Source organism: Rhipicephalus sanguineus, chromosome 2 (assembly GCF_013339695.2).
Source record: "Rhipicephalus sanguineus isolate Rsan-2018 chromosome 2, BIME_Rsan_1.4, whole genome shotgun sequence".
NCBI lineage: Eukaryota > Metazoa > Arthropoda > Arachnida > Ixodida > Ixodidae > Rhipicephalus > Rhipicephalus sanguineus.
In genome coordinates, this window is record NC_051177.1 from 16785730 (window position 1) to 16810443 (window position 24714).

At 46.0% G+C, this 24714-nt stretch overlaps 1 protein-coding gene across 2 annotated transcripts in view; it reads right to left on the minus strand.

The window, feature by feature from the left end:
- The window catches only part of LOC119382455 (tuberin), a 122180-nt gene that overhangs the window by 59858 nt on the left and 37608 nt on the right, over nt 1-24714 (minus strand). For both annotated transcript variants that reach the window (XR_005181536.2, XM_037650164.2), the window contains exons 14-16: nt 3977-4209; nt 3506-3602; nt 1644-1766 (exon numbers count right to left, since the gene is read on the minus strand). Coding sequence is in view for 1 of the 2 variants with exons in the window: in XM_037650164.2 (XP_037506092.1) it covers nt 1644-1766; nt 3506-3602; nt 3977-4209 (453 nt within the window). In the remaining variant the exon portion in view is untranslated. The remainder of the gene's footprint in view (nt 1-1643; nt 1767-3505; nt 3603-3976; nt 4210-24714) is intronic.

The following is a 24714-nucleotide window of genomic DNA, read 5'->3' on the forward strand; positions in this document are numbered from 1 at the left end:
TTCGAGATTTCGAATATTTTTCGAATAGTGTTTTTTATTCGATTCGATTCGCACTGAAATTTTACTATTCGAACTATTCGAACTCCCCAAAAACAAATACAGTCAATGTCCGATTGAAAGTGACCTCTTCAGATTTTCAATATGCTTCACCTCATCACACCCCGGTATTGCGGCAAAGCTGCCTTTCAAGCTCCGTCACGGTCGAACTTTGCCAAGACACAGTCAACGTCCGATTGGAAATGGTCCCTATAGATTTTCAATATGCTTCACCTCATCACACCCCGGCATTGCGGCACAGCTGCCTTTCAAGCTCTGCTACGGTCGCAAATGTATTAACTCAAGGAAACGCTGGTTCCAACATGGAGATGAAAGATGTGGCAGAGGTGGGAGCTCAATTAATGCTGTTTTGGACCTGAAATTTGGGCAGGAAGTCCGAAAAATCGGACGCCGAAGCTTTTTAGCATCCAAAATTTCAGATGTTCTTATATATCGACGTCTATGAGGCAGATTTGAAACTCCGGACTTGAAGGGAGCACACCCTTGTCCGCCACATCAGTTGGGCATCCACAGAAGTTGAAAAAGGAGAGGCTGAGGAAATGGCATCTTTGCCTATCACGTGTGAAGTGTTGTCAGCAACACTTTGGTTGCACCAAATAATGTACATAAATAGAATTCAGCCTCTACATTGCCTTACTATTGATAAGACAACTATGAAACACCACCCCGCCAGTGCTTCGTCAACCTAGCGAAAAGAAACACTTTCATGTTGCTATCTCATAAGAATATGCTTAGGAATCCTCTCTAACATTTTTTTTCTGCAATTTCGCTTCGAAGTATTCGAAAAATATTCTAGAAATATTCGAAAAATATTCGATTCGATTCGCACTCACACTTCAATATTCGAATTCGCTTCGCACCCAAAATATTGCTATTCGCACAGCTCTAATTTAAACTTAAAAAGTGATGAATCGATGTGAGGGTAATATATTCATTTAACCTTGAAGTGGGGCTTCGTGGGAGTGTGAATTTTTCCTGGAAAGGTGTATTCATGGTACAGCACCTCTCCACTGCAGTGAAACCACCTTTACGGAGGTGGTTACATGCGGATTAATATACACCTATTTGTTCATTTCGAATACTTCGAAATTTCCAATAATTTAAATTAGAATATTCAAAGTGCTCGAATATTTGCACAAGCCTAGTTGCGACACATTCTGTTAGTGGTTGGAAGGTGGTGTTGTTTGCCACCCGGTTAACGAGACCAATTTAAACATTAGATCACTGAAGTGTCCCACATTTATCAACTTCCAAGTAACTACGTACGTCAACCCAGCATAACTCTAATGATAAGAGAATAAAATACGTTTCACATTCATGTGTTTCGTAATTTTGAGGGAATGTCACTATGCAGACACATTTATTTAGCCTTTTAGTTTATTTGTTTTTGTTTTTTCAGTTCTCTTTGACCGTATTACTGTTGTTTTGTCAGCCATGTAGAGCATATGAAAAATTTATTGTGTGCAAATTCAATAAGCTTCAGTTCAGAGTCCGCATTCAATCCTGCCACTTCATTCTTGATGCACATCTTGCGGCCCCATTTCATCCCATCAGCCAGTCAAGGCTATCCCCCTTTAACTACTTACGTGGGTGTAAAGCCAACTAGAGAGACGGCGCAGGGAAAACTGGCCACATAACACCACTGCCCGGTCCCGCAGCAGGCCTGGAAGCCCTCGTAGCAGTGTGCTCAGCACAGACCCATCAGTCTCCTGTACACAGCAAGGCAAAGCAGCCATTGATACACGTTGCCTCATGTGTCACCTCGCACTTTCCGTGCTCACATAAGCACAGCAAACAAGGAAATGTGTACCATGTACACTCTCTGGGTAATGCAACAAATGTGGCTAAAATTTAGGGAGGCAGTCAAGTGATAGGAATTTTACGACTGTTGAAAACATGTTCCCGCCAAAAATTATTGCCCATCACTAGGCTGATAATGATGGTTGCAAATTCATATTTTGCTGCTCCCTGCACAAAATTGGAGAGCTAGTACCAACTAAAAGGTTATATAAAATCTAATCTTTCAAGTTTAATGTTTCATTTCTTCGCTGGGTGATCATTTTTAGAGCACCTCCAATGTCTGGACATAGTCAATGTGATGCATTGGCGAAGCCAGGAGGGTGGTTTGTGGGGGTTCAAACCTTCCCAAAATTTTTACATTTTGTATGTGTACATATATGTGCACACATACAAAAAACACACATCGACATACCTAAAGCAGTGTTGGACTCCTCCTCCCAAAAATAACTGGCTACGCCCCTGATGTGACGAACATCCCCAATTCCCACAATGTGTTGATATTGCAAGCCATTACTCAATGGAAACAACGCTCTTTACCGATCCTATCAGTATGAGTTCTTGGGCAACAGCAGCAGCAGCAGTCAGTTTGTCAGGTTTCAAACAAAGTGTTACTTTATACTGCAAAGCATTTTGTTACTGCTGTATGCCGGCCTACAGGTCTCCTACACGTTCTAAAAGGCAACATTCTTATCTGCAGGCTGTCAACATCTTTCAGGCAAGATCAGTTGCAGACCGCTGCGCAGAGAGTAGTTTTGCACTAGAAGACAGTCAACCTCGGTGTTGCACAAAGGCGAGTCAATACATCAAACATTTCATATACCCAAAAAAAAAATATTTACACAGAATTTTAACACTTGCTGGAATATAGCAAAGATCTCTTGCATTACGAATGAATACTTCAAAATTTTTAATGATTTCTTTGCACAAAGCAACAGTGGCAATATATTTTTCTCCTGTGCTTTCCAACTAATACTGTTCAAGAGAGAATTTTGTTTTTCTAAAGTTTAGTACCAAGCAGCAGCATATTCAATTAGACAAGTTGGTACATTACAGAACTTGCAGAGAACCATACTAAAAATGAAACAAACATGGTGCCATGTTTGTCTCCTCTCAAAACTGTTATGCTTTTAACATTGTTTTCTTAAAATTTAGTACGTTCAGTGAGCGGAAAAAAATTATTTATTACAGGAAAGCATTAATAAGCTGTAGCTAGACTGACCACAAGATTTAACAATATGAACCACTGCAGTGGGAGAGACCATGCACCTAAATCACTCAGTCGGAAATTTCTTGAGTGTGACAGTAAAACATGTCTTACGCACAGGGCTAGAAAAATGCTTTGCTGGGCTGGTTGGTGTGTTGATGCAATTGAAAGTAGCAGTTTGTCTTTTTTTTTTTCTCCACTCTGTTCAAATTTTTTCAATACTTTCTGTCACAGACAAGGTCTTTCTATCTTCTATTAGGTGTCACACATATAAATTAAGGCAAGTGATTGGCCAATTACTAAGTGAAAGGCTGCAAATATTGGCATTCAAAACAGTTCATCAGCAACCAGTCCTAATCTCTACGTTTGGTCAATGCACACCACAAAGCCACTTCCTAATTTTGCAACATAACATTCACCGCACACAAAGAGTGAGGTGCCCACCTCTCGTAAGCAGCACAGCAAGGCATCCATGGCCTCCCGGAAACAGAGCTGCTGCGCACTCGCCACACTTCCTGAGCTGCCACAAGGAGAGCCTTCCCTGCAAAGGCAAACAGCACTCAATTGGTAACAAGGAGATGGCTAGTCTATCCTTTTCAGTCAGAAATTATCAAGGGCTTTTGACAAATGTGTCAAAAGCACTGCACACCCTTCATTGAAAGAAAGTCCAGGTAGTATGAAACTGCTTTAAGCCCACACCCCTCTTTCTGCAGTTCAATCAAACCAATTAAATTTTGGAATTTTGCATGCCAGAACTGTTGTGCGGTGTGCCACAGTGGGGGCCTCTAAGTTCAAGGTAAACAATAATAAAATCTCAGTATACTTTCTGTAGCTCTTTAATGTGTACAAAAAGCTCAATCTTTAACGTGTACACAAAGCTCAATAGAAGAGCACTGACCACTCACGAGAGCTCACCTGAAGGTGCAGGTAAGCTGTCGGCTGAAGGTCACCTGCCCTGTAGCAGGATCGCACAGGCCCACCTGATAGAGGGCACTCGTGCGCAATGCCACCATTGTCTGGACCAACCGCAGCCGCAGTGGAGCCAGCTCAGCCGGCGGGCTCCCTTCTTGGCACTGCTGCTGCAGGTGTTGCGACAGGAGATGCAGCACTGACACTGCTACTGTGGGCTGTCCATCGAACACATGTGCCTGCATCACAGCAAGCAGCAGCTGTTCACCATCAAAGGGTAGCCTCAAGTCATTTGCTCATGACACAAAGTTAAGGCCTTACTTGGCTCATGAGACAAAAAAGTATCAAACCAAGAATGTGACCAAAGACAAAAAAAGTTGCTTTTACCTTCTGTTAAAGTGTGTACAAGCTCCTCGCTAACTAGTGCATAATTCGTTAGAGTTATGAGATGTAGGCTTACAAATAAGCATGCCTGCATCTGTTTGTTAGTTGTATGGCATGTTTGCTGCTCGCTAACTGTTATATAACATCCCGTTTTATTTATGTACCATAAAAGTGTGCTTATATTCACAAGACCTCTTCTCCTTTGATTGCTTCCACTTATGTAAACAAAAATATTGTACTATAACCCCCCAACCCCCTCACACAATACTCCTGTTGGAGCCTGTGGGGCTTCGTGAATAAAAAAATATCCACTGTCCAGCATCCATTGTTACACACACTCAGTCACGTGATAGCGTCAACGCGAATGACAAACTTAGTCACATGATGGCGGCACAGAACGTGTCACGGAAAGTTTTCCCCAAGGCAGCAGTGCAGAGAAAGACTCAGATTGGGAGAGGGCGGGAAGTGGAAAAGGCAACGACCAAATTTTCTGGGGTGCCATCTATAGAGGCCAAAGGGGTGTGTTGCACTTAACAAGACCAGGCTTCTGCTCAATCTTCAGGATCCCCTTTCTGCCGGATACGGCTATGCTGGTGGGAGGCAACCCCCCCGTCCATGGTATCACAACACATCAAATGCCATATGGAGCAGCCACTTCTGTGTGACCAGGTGGTTGCACAGGGCATGTGTTTTTCACGTCTGGTGATACTGACAATTACTTTTATTAAAAGTAGGGGTGTGGGAATATTCGAACTTTCGCATATATTTCGAAGTGTTTACCATTCGATTCAATTCGCACTGAAATTTGACCATTCGAAATTCCGGAAGAAAAACACAGCCAACGTCCGATTTTTCGGACTCCCTAGGGACCGCGAAATCGTCCGAAAAAACGAATTCATGCTTTTTTATTCCGCTCAAGCGGTGAAATCGCTGCAGCCACGTCCGAAATAGTTTTATTGCCTCCCAGTACACTTATCAGTTATTTTGGTATGCGACCAGGCTCTCGTGAATACATTCGCTGCCTGCTGCGAACTGCGCTTAACTACGTGCCAACCGCCAATCACAAATTAGCATCTCGTCATGAGCGCCGCTGATACTAGCAAAGTGCGGAATAGATTACGGCTCTGACGCATGGAGCGTTTGGAAACGATGCCGCGGAACGCAAAGACTGTGGCGGAAGAGTGGACGACTCGTCCGGCTTTCCCCGATGCGTGTGCGCGCGGTGATGCGCATACGCATCGCCAAATCTCCGCCGATATGCAGCATTTGCTGTCGTGTGAAGCCGATTGTTCCTAGTTGTGTGCAGCACATCACCAACCGAGCTGACGCCGTCACTGCCGGGGCGTTTGCATTTGCCGTGATAGCTAGCGTTCGTTCGGATAGGCCTAGTTACGACGTGACCTAGTATCCTAGTTATGACGAGGCCACTCCGTTCCCGATCGCACACAGGCGCGGCGATGGCGAGCTGCTTTCGTTCGTGAAGGTAACGCGTCTGTGTGGCGCACTTCGCGGTCTCGCACAAAGAGGCAGCATGAACGGCGGCGCGGCACCTTCGGGTTATATGCATACTACTGCACTAGGCCGCATGCACTACTGAGCAGTTAGCCGAAGATGCTTATCATAAGGGTTGGGCCCGTTTGCCGCCTCCCACCATCACGCCTCCATGCATTTCCGGTGCTTATCCGTAAAGACATTCGCCACACTGTGCCATGACAGTGGCCCCTTCAGATTTTCGATATGCTTCACCCCGTCGCACTCTGGCATTGCGGCAAAGCTGCCTTTCAGACTCTTTCACGGCCGCAAGGAGACTGACTCACGAAAGTGCTGGTTCGAACCTACGAGATTGTAGAGAGACGCGACAGAGGTGGGGGCTTTAATTGATGCCGTTTCGGACCCGAAATTCGGGCAGAAAGTCCGAAAATATCGGATGCCAAAGGGTTTCAGCGTCCCAAATTTCAGATGTTCTCATAAATTGAAGTCTATGGGATACATTAGGAACTCCGGACTCGACAGGAGCACGCCCTTGTCCGCCACATCAGTTGGGCCTCCAAAGGAGTTGAAAGAGGAGGAGAGATTGAGGAAATAGCGTCTTTTCCTTTCGCATGTAAAGTGTTCTCGACACCACATAGGTTGCACCAAATCATGTAAATAAATACAATTCGGCCTCTGCATTCTTGATAAGACAACTAGGGAACATTACCTCTGCATGCTTCATCAACCTAGCCAAAAGAAACGCTTTCATGATGCTGTCTCATAAGAATATGCTTAGGGGTCCTTTGCAACTTTTCTTTAGGGGTGCGCGAATATTCGAAATTTCGAATATTTTTCGAATAGTGTTTGCTATTCGATTCGATTCGCACTGGAATTTTACTATTCGAACTATTCGAACTTCCCAAAACAAATACATTCAACGTCCGATTGAAAGTGACCCCTTCAGATTTTCAATATGCTTCACCTCATCACACCCCCGTATTGCGGCAAAGCTGCCTTTCACGCTCCGTTACGGTCGAACTTAGCCAAGAGACAGTCAACGTCCGATCGGAAGTGGTCCCTAGATTTTCAATTTGCTTCACCTCATTACACTCTCGTATTGCGGCAAAGCTGCCTTTCAAGCTCTGCTACGGTCGCAAATGTATTAACTAAAAAAAACGCTGGTTCCAACAGGGAGCTGAATGATGTGGCAGAGATGGGGGCTCAATTAATGCTGTTTTGGACCTGAAATTTGGGCAGGAAGTCCGAAAAATCGAACGCCGAAGCTTTTTAGCATCCAAAATTTCAGATGTTCTTATATATCAATGTCTACGAGGCAGATTTGGAACTCCGGACTTGAAGGGAGCACACCCTTGTCCGCCACATCAGTTGGGCATCCACAGAAGTTGAAAAAGGAGAGGCTGAGGAAATGGCATCTTTGCCTATCACGTGTGAAGTGTTGTCAGCAACACTTTGGTTGCACCAAATAATGTACATAAATAGAATTCAGCCTCTACATTGCCTCATTCTTGATAAGACAACTGAAACACCACCCCACCAGCACTTCAGCAACATAGCCAAAAGAAATGCTTTCATGTTGCTATCTCGTAAGAATATGCTTAGGAACCCTCTGCTACTTTTTTTTTTGCAATTTCACTTTGAAGTATTCGAGAAATATTCTAGAAATATTCGAAAAATATACGATTCGATTCGCACTCACACTTCAATATTCGAATTCGCTTTGCACCCAAAATTTTGCTATTCGCACAGCTATACTTTTCTTGTGTAATTTCGCTTCGAAGTATTAAAAGAAATATTCGACAAATATTCGAAACTATTCGAAAAATATTCGCACTCACATTTTATTATTCGAATTCGCTTCGCATTCACAATTTTGCTATTTGCACAGCTCTAATTAAAAGTATACTTATGTTGAAAGTAAAGAAGAGTTGAAAAAGGCCACCATGTTAAATAATTTCGAGTACCACAGAATCGTCCAAAAGAGTTGAAAAAGGGCACCATGTTAAATACTTTCGAGTACCACAGAATAGTCCGTTAAAATTATGTGCACCGTCCTGAGAGCCTAATGCAGTTCATTGGCATAACAACTTTCCAAGCCAGTTCTTTTTACTAATATTTATTAATGCAAAACCCCATTTTAATTTAAGTAACATGGTTAGTTGCTGAAAGCAGCATTTCTACATACATGATGAACAAATTGTCTCATTTTTTTTGCAATATAAGGTAAACTGTAGGCATGTAGAACAGTAAATTGTAGGTTCGAAGCGAATTCGAAGAGAACAGTGATTTGGTTGAATAATTTCAAATTGAATTCGAATAGTATATATCACGTATTATAAAGAAAAATGAGCATATTTGTCATGAACCAACTAACCTGCACAATATTTTTAAATATTCAGACAAGGCATGCGCAAATGTCAATCTTTTAGGTTCAAGGGGAAGTGGAAGCAACTTTGAATAATAGCAGGATTTGACTTTCGGTGGAATGCAAGTGATAACCTGTAAAATACGTTACGTTCTATTAAAATTCACTATACTTATAGAGCATATAAGCCAGTATAACAAGCTTTTAAACTTAAGAAATGACGAATCGATGTGGGGGTAGCATGTTCATTTAACCTTGAAGTGGAGCTTTGCGGCCATGTGGATTTTCCCTGGATAGGTGTATTCACGGTGTAGCACCCCTCCACTGCAGTGAAACCACCTTTACAGGGTTTACCCGCGAATTGTATACGTATGTCTATTAGTTTATTTCGAATACTTCGAAATGTAGAATAATTTAAATTCGTTTTGAAACGAATTCGAACACTGTAATATTCGTTTGAATATTCTAAGTGCTCAAATATTCGCACATGCCTAATAAACTGCTTTTGTTGCCTAAACACAGAAGTTGCAAGAGAATGACTCCTGTGTTTCGCTTTAAGATGTAAAGATGTACTGTCCCTGGGCATCGATTCCAGAAAACAGTGACCTTATACTACTAGATTTTTCAAAGGCCTTCGACCAAGTGACTTATTAGAAACGTTTATAAGCTTAAGTTAACGCAAAGTAACGGCCCCATGATTAATTGAATAACTGATTGCTTAAGAGATCGTTTACAGTTTGTTGAAACTGACGGCCAGTCATCTGCTGCTGCCGAAGTGATATCTGGTGTTCCACAGTGTTGTGTGTCGGTTCCGGTTCTTTTTTTTATCTTTGTCAACGACCTACCTGCTAATACCGTATATACTCGCGTAATTAACACACTTTTTTTTCCGAAAAACCAAAGCAATGTTTGGGGGTGTGTTTATTATGCAGGGTAAATTTTACGAAAACTTTTTCGTGATGAGCAAAAAATGCGGTAAAAAAAAATGTAAACATACATGTACACTATTTGGAAACAGCTTTTTTACTGCCCTTCACTCTTCGTCAGAATCGCTAGACCTGTCCTCCAGGTCGCTCGCCACTTCGTCATCTTGCTCCCACAGCTGGTAGTCCTAGCTGCCGTCCAGCGCATTTGCAAATCCAGTCTTTTTAAAACTCTTTGCAATCAAATCAGCTGGAAACGATCGCCATGTGTCCAAGATCCAGGAGCACACCAGCTCAACGGACGGCCTTTTAATCTTGCCGGTCGGCGTCAGGGTGTGCCCCCCATAGGCCATCCGTTCTGTGTACAACTGGCGCACACTGTCTTTGAACGGCTTGTTCACACAAACATCAAGGGGATGCAGCATCAAAGTGAGTCCGCCTGGAATGATGGCGATTTCGGTGTACAGCTCCTTCAGTTCCTGGCGTATGCTCTCTCCCACATGGCTGTGAAAACTGTCGAGCACAAGGAGAGACGGGAGAGGCAGGGCACCAGGGCGCCGTCCCCAGACTAACTGGACCCAATCAACCATCAGATCGGCTGACATCCATCCTTTCTCTTGGGCTCGCACGTGTATGCCAGCTGCGGAAGTTGGCCTTCGGCCTCGTTTTTCGTTTGAAGATAACGTACGGTGGCAACTTCCTGCCATCTGCTGTGATGGCAAGCATTACCGTGAAATGCTGCTTCTCGGTGCCTGTCATTTTAACGAGCACGCTGCATGCTCCTCTCTCATTGACCATCCTGCTCATCCGCATGTCGAAATTGATGGGCGCTCTGGTCTGCGTTCCCAATTTGCGAGAGAAGAAATTCTCGGTCCCGCAACAGGCGTATCACAAACTTGTGAAAGTCCACTACCTTTTCTTCGTAGCAATAGGGCAGTTGCTGACAAAGTGGTGTGCACCTCCTCAAGCACAGTCCATTGCACCGCATGAAGTGTGTCAGAAGAACCGACATTTGGGCGAGTTGGATTGCGTTAAACATGATGAGTGGTTTTCAGCGCAAACGACGAAACACAAAGAAGGAGGAACACGAACACCAGCGCTGGTGTTCGTGTTGCTCCTTCTTCTCTGTGTTTCGTCGTTTGTGCTGAAAACCACTCATCATGTTTAATGAAGTGTGTCGTCCACCCATTACTCACTTTGAAAGCAGTGGTCGCGAGGCCATGCTTCCGGGCTGTGGTTCGCGCATGCGTCCTGATCATTTTGTGCGAAATGACACAGCCTACCTTTCGCAGGTCCCGGACATATTCTAACACCTCTTCTTCCACAGCAGGAAACTTTCAGGCCTTCGGTCCTCTAAAGGCACGCCGCTCCCTATTTGTAGCACTCAGCTTGTCGTGCTGCTTCCTCCGGTAACGCACACCGACTTCGTCAATTCCGAAATGCTTACCGGCAGCACAATTCCCATGCTCAAGAGCATACTCCACAGCCTGTAGCTTGAAACCGGCCATGTAGCTCACACCTCAGCCTATTGTCCACGGCAAAACGCAAAACAGACTGAAAGCGAACTCACGACGGAGTGGGAATGGCTGGCGGGAACAAAAAAAATAGGGCTAGAATGGCTAGAATGCTAGAACACGCGCCACTGTCTAGCATTGTTTTAATTGGCTGTCCCACCCTGCCTCAGAAACTCCGCTGCTTTGGTGGTCGATGGCGCTATCTTCTGCAAGCTGTCTCAACGCGTTGGCTGTCTCCGCGCGCTCCCGCCACCGGTTGCCACCGGCTCCTTCAAGTTTCGTATTTGCAGAAAGCGACCGTTGGCTGGCGTGGGCAGTTTCGTGACTTTCGCTCGCTGTGTGCTTGTGAGCTGTGATGTCTCTACACTCGCACCGTTCGTGAATCCCGCTGTGGCGCACGGACACTTCAAAAACAAGTACAAAAAGAGAGGGATGTGCCGTGGACAGATAGAAAGAAAAACGATGCGCAGCAACAGGCGGAGATGGGGGGGAGTGAATCGAGGAGGGTCGGCATAATAAAAAAAGAAAAGAAAAGATCTACGGGTGAGGAAGCGCTGCGCGTGGGGTCACGGAACTGCAGCGGATGAAAGTAGGGGGTGCATTTATTACGTGGGAGAAAAAGAAATCCAAATTTCACCCACTAAAGTTGGGGGTGCATTTATTATGTGAGCGCATTCATTACACGAGTAAATACGGTACACATGACAACATCAGATTGTTCACAGATGACTGCATTATCTATAATGCAATTAACACGCATGAAGATCATCTATCCCTCGGCTGCACTTTACAAACAGTAATGAAATGGTGCTCCGACTGGCAAATGATATTAAACGCCTCATCTGTCTGGGACCCGCACAGCTGTGCATTAACCCAAAGCATTGAGGCAGTACAAAATCGCTCAGTTCGCTTTATTTCATCCAACTACGATCGCAATGTCAGTGTCACAAACATGAAAGCTGCTCTTAATCTACCTTCCCTAGCAACGCGTAGAAAACAATCATGCATTTGTCTTTTTCATAAAATATACTACCATAACCCCGCTCTTCGTTCCTTGTTCATACACCCAGCTCCATTTCGCTCACACCGACTTGATCATCATCATAAGGTTGACATACCCTATTTTTCAACTACTACAGGCTCACAATCATTTGTACCCAGGACAGCAGGTGATTGGAATCACTTACGAGCCTTCATAACTGACATAACTGATACAACTGCATTTAAAAATGTCTTATCCAGCGTACTGTAGCACAACATGTTTATTTCTTGAATGTACTGCACATTACTAGTTTGTGATTGCTAGATTGTGTACATTACTAGATTTTGTGATTATTTTGCATAATGCTTCCAGTTATACTTTTTGTTGTTATTGTTCATGCACTTGATTACTGTGCACACCCCCACCCCCTCTGTAATGTATTTATACCCTGAGGGTACTATAAATAAATAAATAAATAAATAAATAAAATGCAAAAAGATCAACCCTACTCATAATTAGAGGCTGGATTTTTAGGCATTAAAAAAGGTTGTTTTAGGCACCAGAAATAGGCACGTAAAACAACGTTTTAGGCCTCCAGTATCGCGAATATAGGTGTGAGGGTGGCCGAGAGAGGGCGCTACGTGATGGCACCATCATCATCATCGGGACTGGGAAAAGAGAGGAGGGAGTAAAGTTTGAGGGGTTAGGCTTGAGGTTGGAAATAAAGGGGCAGTTCGGTGTGGTTGTTTGGATCGGCGGTGGTCTGTACTGGAGGCGACGCCAAGGAGGTTTAAAAAAAACTTCTGGAGTGGAGGTCCCCTATACGCGCCCACGCGAGCGGGTGAAGCCTGGGAAACCGGTTGGCAGCCATTTTGCTCCGGGCAAGAGGCAGCGCAGCTTGAGCGCGGACAGCGTAATTGTGAGCTTCCGCGGGGGCGTTTCAGCGTGAGAACTGGATAGTTAGTGTCACTTATTTGGCCGAATTTTTTTGTTGTCCTGCAGGATTGAAGAAGGCAGTTTTTTCCACCATAATACATGGGCTGAAGCGTGCCTGATAACACGTAGAATTCGCTTCCGGCATTCCCGAAATGAAGCACATGGAGGAGTTAATAAGTGGTACATAAAGTTTTATTCACCCCCGGCTTTTACACAATTTCAAAAGAAAAAAGAAGATTATACAATGTGGTTTATACGTGAATCGATAAAGCAACAAATCAAAAATAACTTCAAAATGCATCATAATGCACACTCTAGCGGCCATCGCCGTCTGCATCGGCTGACTATTAATTATGGCGCGCACAGGCGCATGTGCATGCGCACGCTCCTCGTTCCTCGTGCTGCGGGCTGCGATGTCGTTGCGGCAGCAAGATGGTGTAGCTCAACCGGGAGCGCTTGGAGCAGGACGGCGTGCATCATCGGCTGTGCCGTGATGCGATTCAGTGCGAGAATGGCATCGAGCTTCAGGAACCAAGCTCGGGGGTAGGCCGGGTGGAACGGCTTCACTGGCGGGCAGAGTGACGGCAACATGGCAGCGCCGCTCGTCGAAGGGCGTGGTCGAAGGCCGGGTCACCAATTTGTAGCGAGAGGGAGACGTGAAGGCGGCCGACGTGGCCGTGCCAAAGTCTCGCCACTTTGTTAGAAGGCCCTGGTACAAGTAGAGCGGCAGCGGCTGCCGGCGTCCAGCTTCGAGGAACGAGGAGCGTGCGCATGCACATGCGCCTGTGCGCGCCATAATTAATAGTCAGCCGATGCAGACGGCGATGGCCGCTAGACACACAATCACGAAACTAACCATATGAAACACGCACCCTTAAAAAGTAAACACAGCAAAAGAAGAGATACGAAAGCAGATTAATTGACCAGCCTGCTGCAGCTCTTGTTTACGCTCGTCTACAATTTTTTAAAAAATAACAGTCCTTGTCAGCCGCGTTCTTACTCCACTCTGGCAGTTTTACATATGCGAAGCATTTCTTAGCGAACCTTTGGCACATTCAGCATTGCTGTCTACCAATCTATCTACCTAGTCGCCTACGCCTGAGTGCTCTCATGATCACCTCCATAACTTGGTGTAGACGAAAATCGGCATGGGAGGGTAAGAGGATTGGACGGATATGGCTGTCGTATCATGACATGAATAACGGTAAAATTCTGTCGCGTAGGTCGTCAAACCCTTTCCTCCAGACACGTGTGGCACATAGCCGTTTACCACTGGCCGTGGTGTACGGGTATGCGCCACATGTGATTGACAGTTTATATCTACCCAGGAACCGCGAGAACAGACATTGGTACTTTAAATGCGAGAGCGTTAAGAAAAACCGACATCGGCAGCGTTGACCCGACGAATGGAAAGAATAAATATTAAGATCACAGCAGGAATCTAACCCAAGCATTCTGCGTGGCAATCAAGTATTCTGCCACAAAGGTACGTCGGGTATATAGACTGGTTCGGAAAAACAGCCTATGCAGGCGTAATGTCTGTGCAACGTCAAGTGTGGTTGTGGTGCTGGCTATCTAATTTTGCAAGAAAGCAATGCACAGTATGTACTCCTACGATACAGGCGTCATATCAGATTAACGTCTGCGGTTCCAGTGTTGGCTCCGCTTTTATAGTAGTGTAATTAACATTACATTTATATTCCTATGTTTCAGCACGCTATATTGAAGCATTGCTCGACCCAGAGGAATACATTAACGAAAGTTACGTATGATATCCACATGGTTGCACCATAATGTGCACTTAGTTTCGATAATACTGACGTGTGTGTTCTAACGTGAGGGCCGACGTTACGTTGCACCTCAAAGTTACCGTTTAAACGCCAGTGTTGACGTGCCTGGTAAGCCCACGATGTGCACACAGCTACTACACTTACAAAAACACGTTGATCCACCTCGTAACGCTTGGCTCAAAGCCATAAAATACAGCATAGCAGTACTCGCTGACTGCTTCGCATGAAACAGATTCCCACAACGCGTGGGATCTGCCGAATTTTCTTCCGGTTGATTTCTTTTGAAATGTGGTGAAGCCTGATTTTACAGCGAAAGCTTTTATCAAATCACAACAGCTGTGGGATGGTTGTCCGCTGCCGCCGCCGGTGTCCGTAACTATCGTGCGAAATCAGAAAAATGAAATAAATAAAAATAAACAGGCTCATATGGGATTTAAACCCGGGTCCTCTCCATGGCAGTCGAGTATTGTACCACAGAGCCACGCTAGTGACTGGAACTCCTTTGCAAAAACATCCTTACAGGCGTCATGTCGGGCAAGGAATTGCGTTAAATGTGTAATATAGCGTGTCAGAAGAGTAAAATAACGACCAGGCGTCACATAATGCTAATTGCGCAACGAGTGACCGGATCGTTAATTGCTTCAAATCCATTACAAAAGGCTCAGCCATAATTCTTCATCCAGGAACCACAGGCAGCATCAACAAAGTTCACATAATGCCTTACAGATGTGTAGCGGCACCTCGCTTATCCGCAGAAAGACGAATAATGGCATAGTGATTGCTTCCGTACTTCACAAAAATTATGATTTGCGACGTAGTGGGTACCTTGAAAGTGTACTTGTGTTAGTTTCCCCAAGAGAGTTTAGAACGGGCTCTAGAAAGGCCGCTCTTCCAGCTTTCGCTGTGACTGTGCTGCGCGCAGGCCCGGCGTTTTTTATATACAGCTTGGTAATCTTCGACAAATTGTAAATGTGGTTATCGAGTAGATCGCAGTCCAACAAGTGAGACATCCACAACACTCGCTTGTCACCAAAGGAGCGGAGAAATTCGCCATCTGTGGAACTTCCGCGCGGGCTCAAGCGACGACCGACACGTTTTCTGCCCGGAGCAATATGGCGGTCGTCGGCTTCAGCGGCGGCTCGCCGCCTCCACTCCAGAAGTTTTTTTTCAACCTCCTTGGGCGACGCCAAGCCCGCTCCATTAAGCCGTCGGCTGCCTTCACCAACTCGGCGAGGTCGTTGTAGACATGCCCCTCCGCCAAACGCTGCAGCTGAGGGTGCATCTGCCGCAGCACCCGCTGCACCTTCTCGGCTTCGGTGACCTCTTCCCCGATGCGGTCGTACAACGTAGCGATCGCATAATTAAATTCCTTGAAATTCTCTTCTGGGTGCTACGCGTGCTGCGCTTGGCATCAGGCTGGTCGCAGTCAACCACGTCTCTAAAGTGTCAGATCGAGTGGGCTGCCGGTTGCCGCAGACAGCAGTTTTTGTGCGTTCCCGACCTGTGCCGCGACATTGTCCTTGGTAGGGATTTCCTGACGGTGAGTGGCATCTCTCTGCACGTATCCACTCTGGCCACTCTCTGGAGTGGACACTCCGGAGAGTGGCCAGACTAGCGGCCGGACTAGTCCGGACTAGCGGCCACTCCGGCTTTTTTAAGACCCTCAAACGCATTTCTCAGAATTTCGTGTGGCTGGGTATGCGCTCGGACATATCCAAGTATGTGCGATGCTGCCAGGTTTGTCAGTGCACCAAAGCCCACCGCCGGAAGCCGCAAGGGCTGATGAGCAGCCAATGGGCCACTGTCCCCATGGAACAGCTCAGCGTGGACATAATTGGGCCCTTGCCTATGACACCTCGACGCCACAAGTACCTGCTCGTGGTGATTGACAAGTTCACCAAGTTCATCGAACTCTTCCCATTACGGGCAGCAACCAGCAAGAGTGTGGTGGACTGCATGATCCAGGTTTTTTGCAGGCATGGCACACCTGTCTCCATTTCGAGTGACAATGGAAAGCCCTTTGTAAGCAGGTTGTGGAAGGGCCTCCTTGAACACTGGGGCATCCAAGACCGGCACACAGTTCCGTACCGCCCTGCCGGGCAAATGGTGGAGCGCCACAATGGCACTATCAAACAGTGCCTTAGGGCCTATTGTTCCAACCATAAAGACTGGGACCAGCACATCCCAGAAAGTGCCCTGGCCATGCGCACGGCTGAAAGCGTGGTCACGGGCTACACGCCTGCCTTCCTTTGTTATGGCCGGGAGCTGAGAACTCCATGGACGCAAGCTGAAGCCAAAGACGACGCCGAGTCTCCTGCGACAGCGTACCGTGCATTTGCTACTGAGGTCTCCAAGTGTCTGCAGGAGGTGCTTGACTTCTCCAGGGCACACCAGGACCACATGTGGCGCGCCCAGAAGACCCGCTACGACCGGCACAGGCGGCCACTGACAATACAGGAGGGTGATCTCGTTCTGCTCGAAAGTCACTCCCTCAGCGATCCTGCCAAAGGTTTCTCCTCGGAGCTAGCACCCCGGCGTTCAGGTCCCTTTCGCGCAGTCAAACGTGTAGGACAGAATGACTTCGTCCTAGTGGACCCCAAAACGGGGCGTCGCCGCGGTGTGGGACACTCATATCAGCTGACATTCTACCATGACACTGCAGATGATGTGTAGTGGGGGCTTCATGTTTCGAGGGGGGGGGGGGGGGAGAGACCTGTGAGGGTGGCCGAGAGAGGGCGCTACGTGATGGCACCATCATCATCATCGGGACTGGGAGAAGAGAGGAGGGAGTAAAGTGTGAGGGGTCAGGCTTGAGGTTGGAAATAAAGGGGCAGTTCAGTGTGGTTGTTTGGATCAGTGTGTGTGTGTGATTTATGCTTAGTTCGTGACATAGGCATAATAAATTTTCACATAAATGCAGATAATTTTAAACGAAGACGTGCGCAACATTTATCTACGACAGAAAAAATTACGCCATCTCCCACTAAAAGGAATCATGTGTGGATGTGAAGCAGCGGGGAGATGGTTCGCTTGAGTGGGAGATGGTGTCACTTTTTTTAGGAGCTGGCTCGCCAGGTTCTTAAGCTGGGGTGAAGTCTCGCGCCGTAAGCTGCATCCATCCATCAAAGCGTCATGGAACGTGAAGAGGAACGCTACGTGTGTCGCGTGTTGCCGCTAGCCTGGCCATTAATTCTCACAGGGCGAGCGGGGAACGCGGTCGACAGGCGCGCGAGACGGGGGGAACGTAGGAGAGGAGAGAGAGGGGACGTGCATGTGCTGGCGCTCATCGCGGCGTTGCGCAGGAGAATGAGGCGTGCGAGAGGGGGGGAGCGTAGGAGGGCCCTCATCGCGGCGTTGCACAGGAAAGAATGAGGCGCGCGAGAGGGGGAGAATGTAGGAGAGTAGACGAGAGAGAGTAGGCGCATGCGCAGTGGAGTGCGGACGCCACCGCCAGATACAGCCCCGTGCAAAAGCTGCTTCGCATCTAAAACAAAAATGTTCTTGCTTTAGATGGCACAAAGACGCCAACAGTTGAACATAGCCGTGCAATTGTGCTTTGTCTCACACGATTCGCAGAACACGCTCTCCCGTGTTCTGCACTGTCAAACCAACACACTCCTGGGTGTCCTTTCGGCATGACGGAGAAAGGCAGAGCAGGAGCAGATAGCCTGATCGCTAAAAGACCAGAAGGGAGGGATTCCTCCTATTGGCCGTTTGAATCGCGTAGAGACAATTTCTCCCCTGGCAGTGAACCACTGGCGCAGCCAAGCGAGCACACATAAAGACTGAACCCATCTCCCCCCCGATAAACATTTCTGGCTACGCTACTGCAGTGGACACCTTAAAAAGTAAATTACGTATAAACGAAACCAGAGTCCTTCAATGCTTTTCTGGTCACGAAACTCCTCCATAACGCTATGGGTAGAGCTTGCTATGTCGCCGCACCTGCTGCGCAACGGTGCTAGGAGCGCGCAGGGGGCAGGCAGGGGGCATTGAGGAGAGCTTCGCTGCGTAGGGGGAGCTGGGGGACTGAGGAATCCGGCGGCACTGTCGTTCAGTTTTCTTCGTTTTTCTAAATTTGTGCGACTTACAGTTGTGAGAAATGTGTGCGAGGACACGGATGGTGTACGTGAGTGACGATGCCGAAGACTTGCTGTGTACCCAGTTGTCGCTCCAGCTACAGAGGTACGAGTGAAGAGGTGTCGTTGTTTAATTTGCCGAGGGATGGAGATGAGAGGGACGAATGGAAATGTGCAGTACCGCAACAGGAAGCTGGCGGATTTACCTTAGGTTCTGAACACATTAGAGTGTGCGAGAAACACTGACGCCACCGGCGTTATTCGAATGGACAACTTCATAGTGAATGGAGAAAATGTGTCCTTGCAACGTGGGAAGGCACCGCCACTGTTTCTTTTGCAGCTTGCTACCTAGTTTTTTTAGGTTCTTTCCAGCTTATTAAGTGCTTTGCATTGCTTCCTTGTTTGCCATTGTTAAAGATAGCATTTTTTTAGATGCGAAGTATCTTAAGGCCGAGCTCAATCCGGTGGTGTGCGGCGTGACCACCCTTATTGCGCATGTGCATACCCTCTCCACACACCTCCTCTCCACTCACCCTCTCCCTTCCCCTCTCCACTCTCCCTCTCCCCTCCCCCTTTCCACTCTTCCTCTGAAACGCGGGCTAGACATGCCGAAATTCTCTCCTGCGCAACGCCGCGATGAGCTCGAGCGCATGCGCGTCCCCTCCCCTTCTCTCTCCTCTCCTATGCTGCCCCCCTCTCGCCCGCCTGTCGACCGCGTTCCCCGCTCGCTCTGTGAGAATTAACGGCCAGGCTAGATGGAAGATACGACGCGCGTAGCGTCCCTCTTCGCGTTCCACGACGCGAGGTCGGTAGCATGCCCAACGAACGCCAACGGAACGCGATCGTGCAAGTGCTCCGGCTTCGCATCGCCTCATGGTCCCCTTTAGCGGGAAATGGTGTAATTTTTTTCTATTTTTTTTGACTGAATGTCAACTAAGGGAATTAAAATTTTTATACTGTACTTCAGAGTTTGCTTTGTTTTTAGTGACACTTTGCTCCCTTCATGTACTGGCCTTGCAGAGAGTTTCCCCACGCTAGGAAAATGTCGCTCATAGCTTTCTGTTTGATGAGGTATTTTTCCAATAAAAGTTTTCTGCATTTTTCTTTCAATCGTAGCATTCTTGCTTTGTTTAATGTAAATTAGTAGCTCAACAGTGTGATGCTCTCAAACATATGCATTGAAATACGCAATTATAGTGAAGTATGGATGCAATGGGCATTAGTGTTTCCTCAGCTTGACGCGTTTTTGCGTATTTTGCCCCATGTAGTATTTTTCACGTTCCGAATAATTCGAAAGTGCAAAAGAGCTCTGCTTGTGAACGCATGTGTTTATTTTCTCTAGATTAGTGAAACACGGTTTCGTTTCAGTTAATCAAGTTTTCCCTGTGCAGACGTAGTCCATCTAAGCTGTCAAAGTAACGCACATTGTGAATTGTGAAGGTGCCACCAGCGCGAAGATTGCAGATATCCGAGTGCCCTTGCGACGCCGCACAATGTAAAGTGCGACACACTTTCGCTTGTGCAATGTCCACGTAAAATGAAGTTGTCGAATTTACTCGTAGAAAATGGACAAAACGTGGTTACAAACTTGGAGTAAAGGCTATGTTAGGTCCTAGAGATCAGCGGGTATTCACGCGGCACATGAACGTTACCATGCGAAAACTTTATCACTCCCGATTTCAAGTGTTGCCAAAGCTCTGTGGGGTAGGCTGCAGCGGAGTGAAGATAGCTTTTATAAACTGTAAACACAGGAATGTAGAGCTTTTCTTTTTAACACGAAAGTCCACCAAGACTTCAGTGACGTATTTCCGTCACGGAAATGGCATCGAAAAAATTTACATGATCAGATGGCAAAGAAAAAAAGGTTCCGTCAATGGGCATCGAACCCACGACCGCTCGGTCCACAACAACAGCTGCCGGGCACGCTATCCACTGTGCCATGGTCACAGACTCGAGAGGCTTTACAAACGCGCCTTTTATATCTACCACTCTCCTGGTCGGCGGGGTGGTGTTGCTCTGTGGGAGCGGTAAGGTAAAGTAATTCGTCATTACTGTGGCCTCCGCAATTAGCACCTGCAACGTCCGTCCCATTCGGCGCGTTTTCAATAGAAGTACAATTTTGTCAATGCCTAAACACACAGCGAGGTGGTGACCTTAGCTCAAGCGTCGTAAAAGCGTCGGCCTTGGTCATAGCATCATGCTAATTCAAACCAAAAATAGCTCTGCAACGCGCGTCTGCCTCACCTGGCTGTAACACCGTGTTCCCCGCTCACGCGCTCGCCCCAACAAAAATCGCAGCCAGGCTACCGGGGCGGTACGACGCGCTTTGCGTTTCCCTCTAGTCCGGCCGTGGTGTTCAATCACATTTTAACGTGCCGCGGGATGGCGACCATGTTCTGCGTCCAATATGCGACACTCTTCGGTTATTTCTGTAAGGGCACACTTTACTTTCGTGTTATTCAGATTCCTATGACGGAGGGATCAACCATGTTTTTTGTAATGCGGCTGTGTCAAACTCCCGCGGCGTGGATGGCCTGATTGTAACTAGCGTGATCGGCGCTGGCTCAATTCCCGCTGTGAGACTTCAGCTTGCGAGTTGGTGGGCTTGTAAGGCTTGTACAGTGTCAAAAGTCTAAGTAAGTACCCCGTGCTTGAATAAATACTCTCGTGATCCGCTGCCTGAGGTAAGGAACCTCGTTGGAACAACATACAGCTATCAGCGCTGCGTCGGCAGGACTAGATCTATCAGAGCCTTGATATTTTAAAAAATTAAAAAAGAAATACGCGAAAGTGAGTCTTTTACACACGTATGCAACAACCACATTGTACCATCAGGTGAAGTATGAGTGGTATAGTTTAATTATTGCGGTTTGGTGCAAGATAAACCAATGCCTCGAACCGGCACAGCATTCAGCCGAGCGCAGAGCATGCGCACGAATGTTCCCATGTTGACCGCGGTGACCCCAGCGGCAGCCTTTGTCCCTGTATGAAACTGCAGGCGGAGTTTTGCGACCAGAAAAGCACTGAAGGACTCTGACGAAACAAAAGCCGCATGCACATCACATTTTTCTTTCTTTTTTTGCTCTTCACTCTCCTTCCCCCTGACGGCTCTCCACGGTCAACTGCTTGCATCATGTGTGCGCGGCAGCGAATGCTCGCCGGAGTGGCCCACTTGAATGCTGCTAGCGGGTGTTTTCCGTAAGTTGGTTGAACTAGATTAATAGGTTGAACTCCATAGAGTTCCGAACAGTCAATGTTGCACAGTAACATGAATAACGGGCTCAAGCTGCACCCGGGAGCGAAACTTGAGGCTAAGTAATGTTCATATAAGTGCCAATCTTGAAAATAGGCATTTATATGCATTTGTAAGCATTTAGGCCCAAATGCCAAAAAATAGGCATTTGTAGGCACTATAAAAACACTATAAAAGCCCTTCTTAACCTCTAATTTATGCTCATGTATCAAAATGGCGCGATAGGAGCGCAAGGAACAAAATAGGCATTTGCCTAAAATCCGGTCTGTACTCACAATATCAAGAAAAAAGAATAAATCGTTATTCCCGTATAAAATTAATAACACGGAATTAAGCGCCATTACTGAACATAAATACCTGGGATTAACTGCAACTGAGGACCTTAGATGGAGTAGTCATATAAACCACATAAGCGACTGCACTCAAATGACTCTTTTTCATTAACCCCCGTAGATACCAAACTGTTGGTTTACAATACATTTGTCAGACCGATACTAGAGTATGCAAACATCGTATGGTTTCCTTTTACTAAACAAGACATTGCTAAACTCGAAGGCGTACAAAGAAAGGCAATCAGGTTCATTTCTAACAAGTATGGGCTACATGAATCACCTACGGTGTTGATGGAAGCTGCTCATATAGATACTCTTCAGCGCTGAGCCAAAATAGCTAGACTGAAATTGATGTACTTACTTATACATAACAAAGAAAATATTGATGTCACTAATTGATAACAAGCTTACAAACACGCCCCACCAGACATAGCCATACACAGATGCTCACTGAATACACCTTCCATCAACCTGTTTCAAAAATTCAGTTTTTCCATTGACCGTAAGAGAATGGAATAACCTTCCCCTGATGTGTGTGCATGTATTACTTGTTCCCTCTTTACCCCTTGCTTTCTCTCTTCTTTTTTAATAATAATATATGTTGTTTAATGGCGCAAGGGCCACTGATGGCCAAAGAGCGCCAAGACATGATAGGGAAAGTGAACAATGGTTATGTTAAGTGGCTGTATAGGAGCCTAAAATTCCTCGCGCTAAAGGTGGGTAAAACATAAGTAATAAAATCATGGGAGTGACGTGAAACATGTGCACAGAGAATGAATATGGTCGTCATGATAAAACAATGAGGGTACGTTGTGAGCACGAATACCTCCTCAAGGCCTTTGAGGCCAAAGGCAGGGAGGCCAGTGCTTTTCTTTGAAATAACTACCGCAGCAGCGGCCTCTGTGGAGAAGCCGTGCTGTGGTTGCCAGGGTAAATAACATTGAAACTATGTATATCTTTGAAATAACGAAAGAGCGAGTCTTGTTTAAAAATAGGTTCCCTGCCTAAGAACATTGAAGGGTGAAGTGGGAGATGTTGGCGGTATGATGGGAAATGTTTTTCTCTAATACTCTCCTTTTTTTTTCTCTCCCCTTTTCCTGTGTAGGGTAGCAAACCGGGTACAACCTGGTTAATCTCCCTGCCTTCCCTTCGTTTTTATCTCTCTCTTTTCCTGCATATCATAGAAAGCTAGGCTTGTGCGAATATTCTAGCAGTTCGAATGTTCAAACGAATATTACAATATTTGAATTCACTTCGAAACGAATTTAAATTATTCTAAATTTCGAAGTATTCGAAATGAACAAACAGACATACAGTCAACGTCCGATTTTTCGGACTCCCTAGGGACCGCGAAATCATCCAAAAAATCGGGCAGTCCGAAAAAACGAATTTATGCTTCTTTTATTTCGCTCAAGCGGTCAAATCGCCACAGCCACGTCCGGAGTAGCTTTAATGCCTCCCAGTACAATTATCAGGCACTTTGGAGTGCGCCCAGGCTCTCGCAAATAGATTCGGTACCTGCCGCTAACACCGCTTAACTACGTGCCAACCGGAACTTGCAAATTGCGTTTTGTGACTGACTTGCGTCTCGTGATGAGCACTGCTGATACCAGCAAAACGCGGAATAGATTGTTATCACCTCAATATATAACAAACCACAATAACAAACTTCAATATATAACAAAATTCTCAAACTAGGGCATCTTTTTCATCTCCCAAGCTATCTCCATTGAAAACAGTGTATTTTTTTTTCATGATCTGACGAGATCATTTAATACAATATCCCAAATTTAGCGAAGTCTTCGCAAATCGCTTGCATGTACCAGGATCCTCCTTGACTGGCAGATGAAAATGAAAACTTTAGGCAGGGCAAACAGCGTTTTGCATGCACCCTTAAATACATGGGTTTTGCTGGCCGGCTTTCAATCTGTGGAGCAGAATGTACTGCTGTGCAACTATCTGTGTACATATCAAAGTCGCAGGGCAGTTGATACGTACACAGCAGCTACGTAGGTGCGTGTATTGCCTTACAGATGCTTAATGGGTACTTTGCTAAAGTCTAAACGCCTTTGGAAAATACATATAAAGACAAAAGTGGTCACATAAGTAGGCTTGTGTGAATATTTGAGCACTTCAAATATTCAAACGAATATTGCAGTATTCGAATTTAAATTTTTGGAAATTTCGAAGTATTCGAAATGAATGAATAGGTGTATATTAGTCCGCATGTAACCCCCCTGTAAAGGTGGTTTCACTGCAGTGAAGGGGTGCTATGCCGTGAATACACCTTTCCAGGAAAAATCCGCACTGCCGCAAAGCCCCACTTCAAGGTTGAATGAACATATTACCCTCACATCAATTCATTTTTGAAGTTTAAAAGCTTGTTATACCGGCTTATATGCTCCATGTATAGTAAATTTTAAAACGTAACATATTTTACAGGTTATCACTTACATTCTACCGAAAGTCAAATCCTGCTACTATTCAAAATTGCTTCCACTTCCCCTTGAACCAAAAAGAATAACATTTGCACATGCCTTGTTTGAATTTTTAAAAATATTGTGCAGGTTAGTTGGGTCATGACAAATATGCTCATTTTTCTTTATAATATGTGATATATACTATTCGAATTCGATTCGAAATTATTCGACCAAATCATTGTTCCCTTCAAACCTAAAATTTACTATTAGCACAA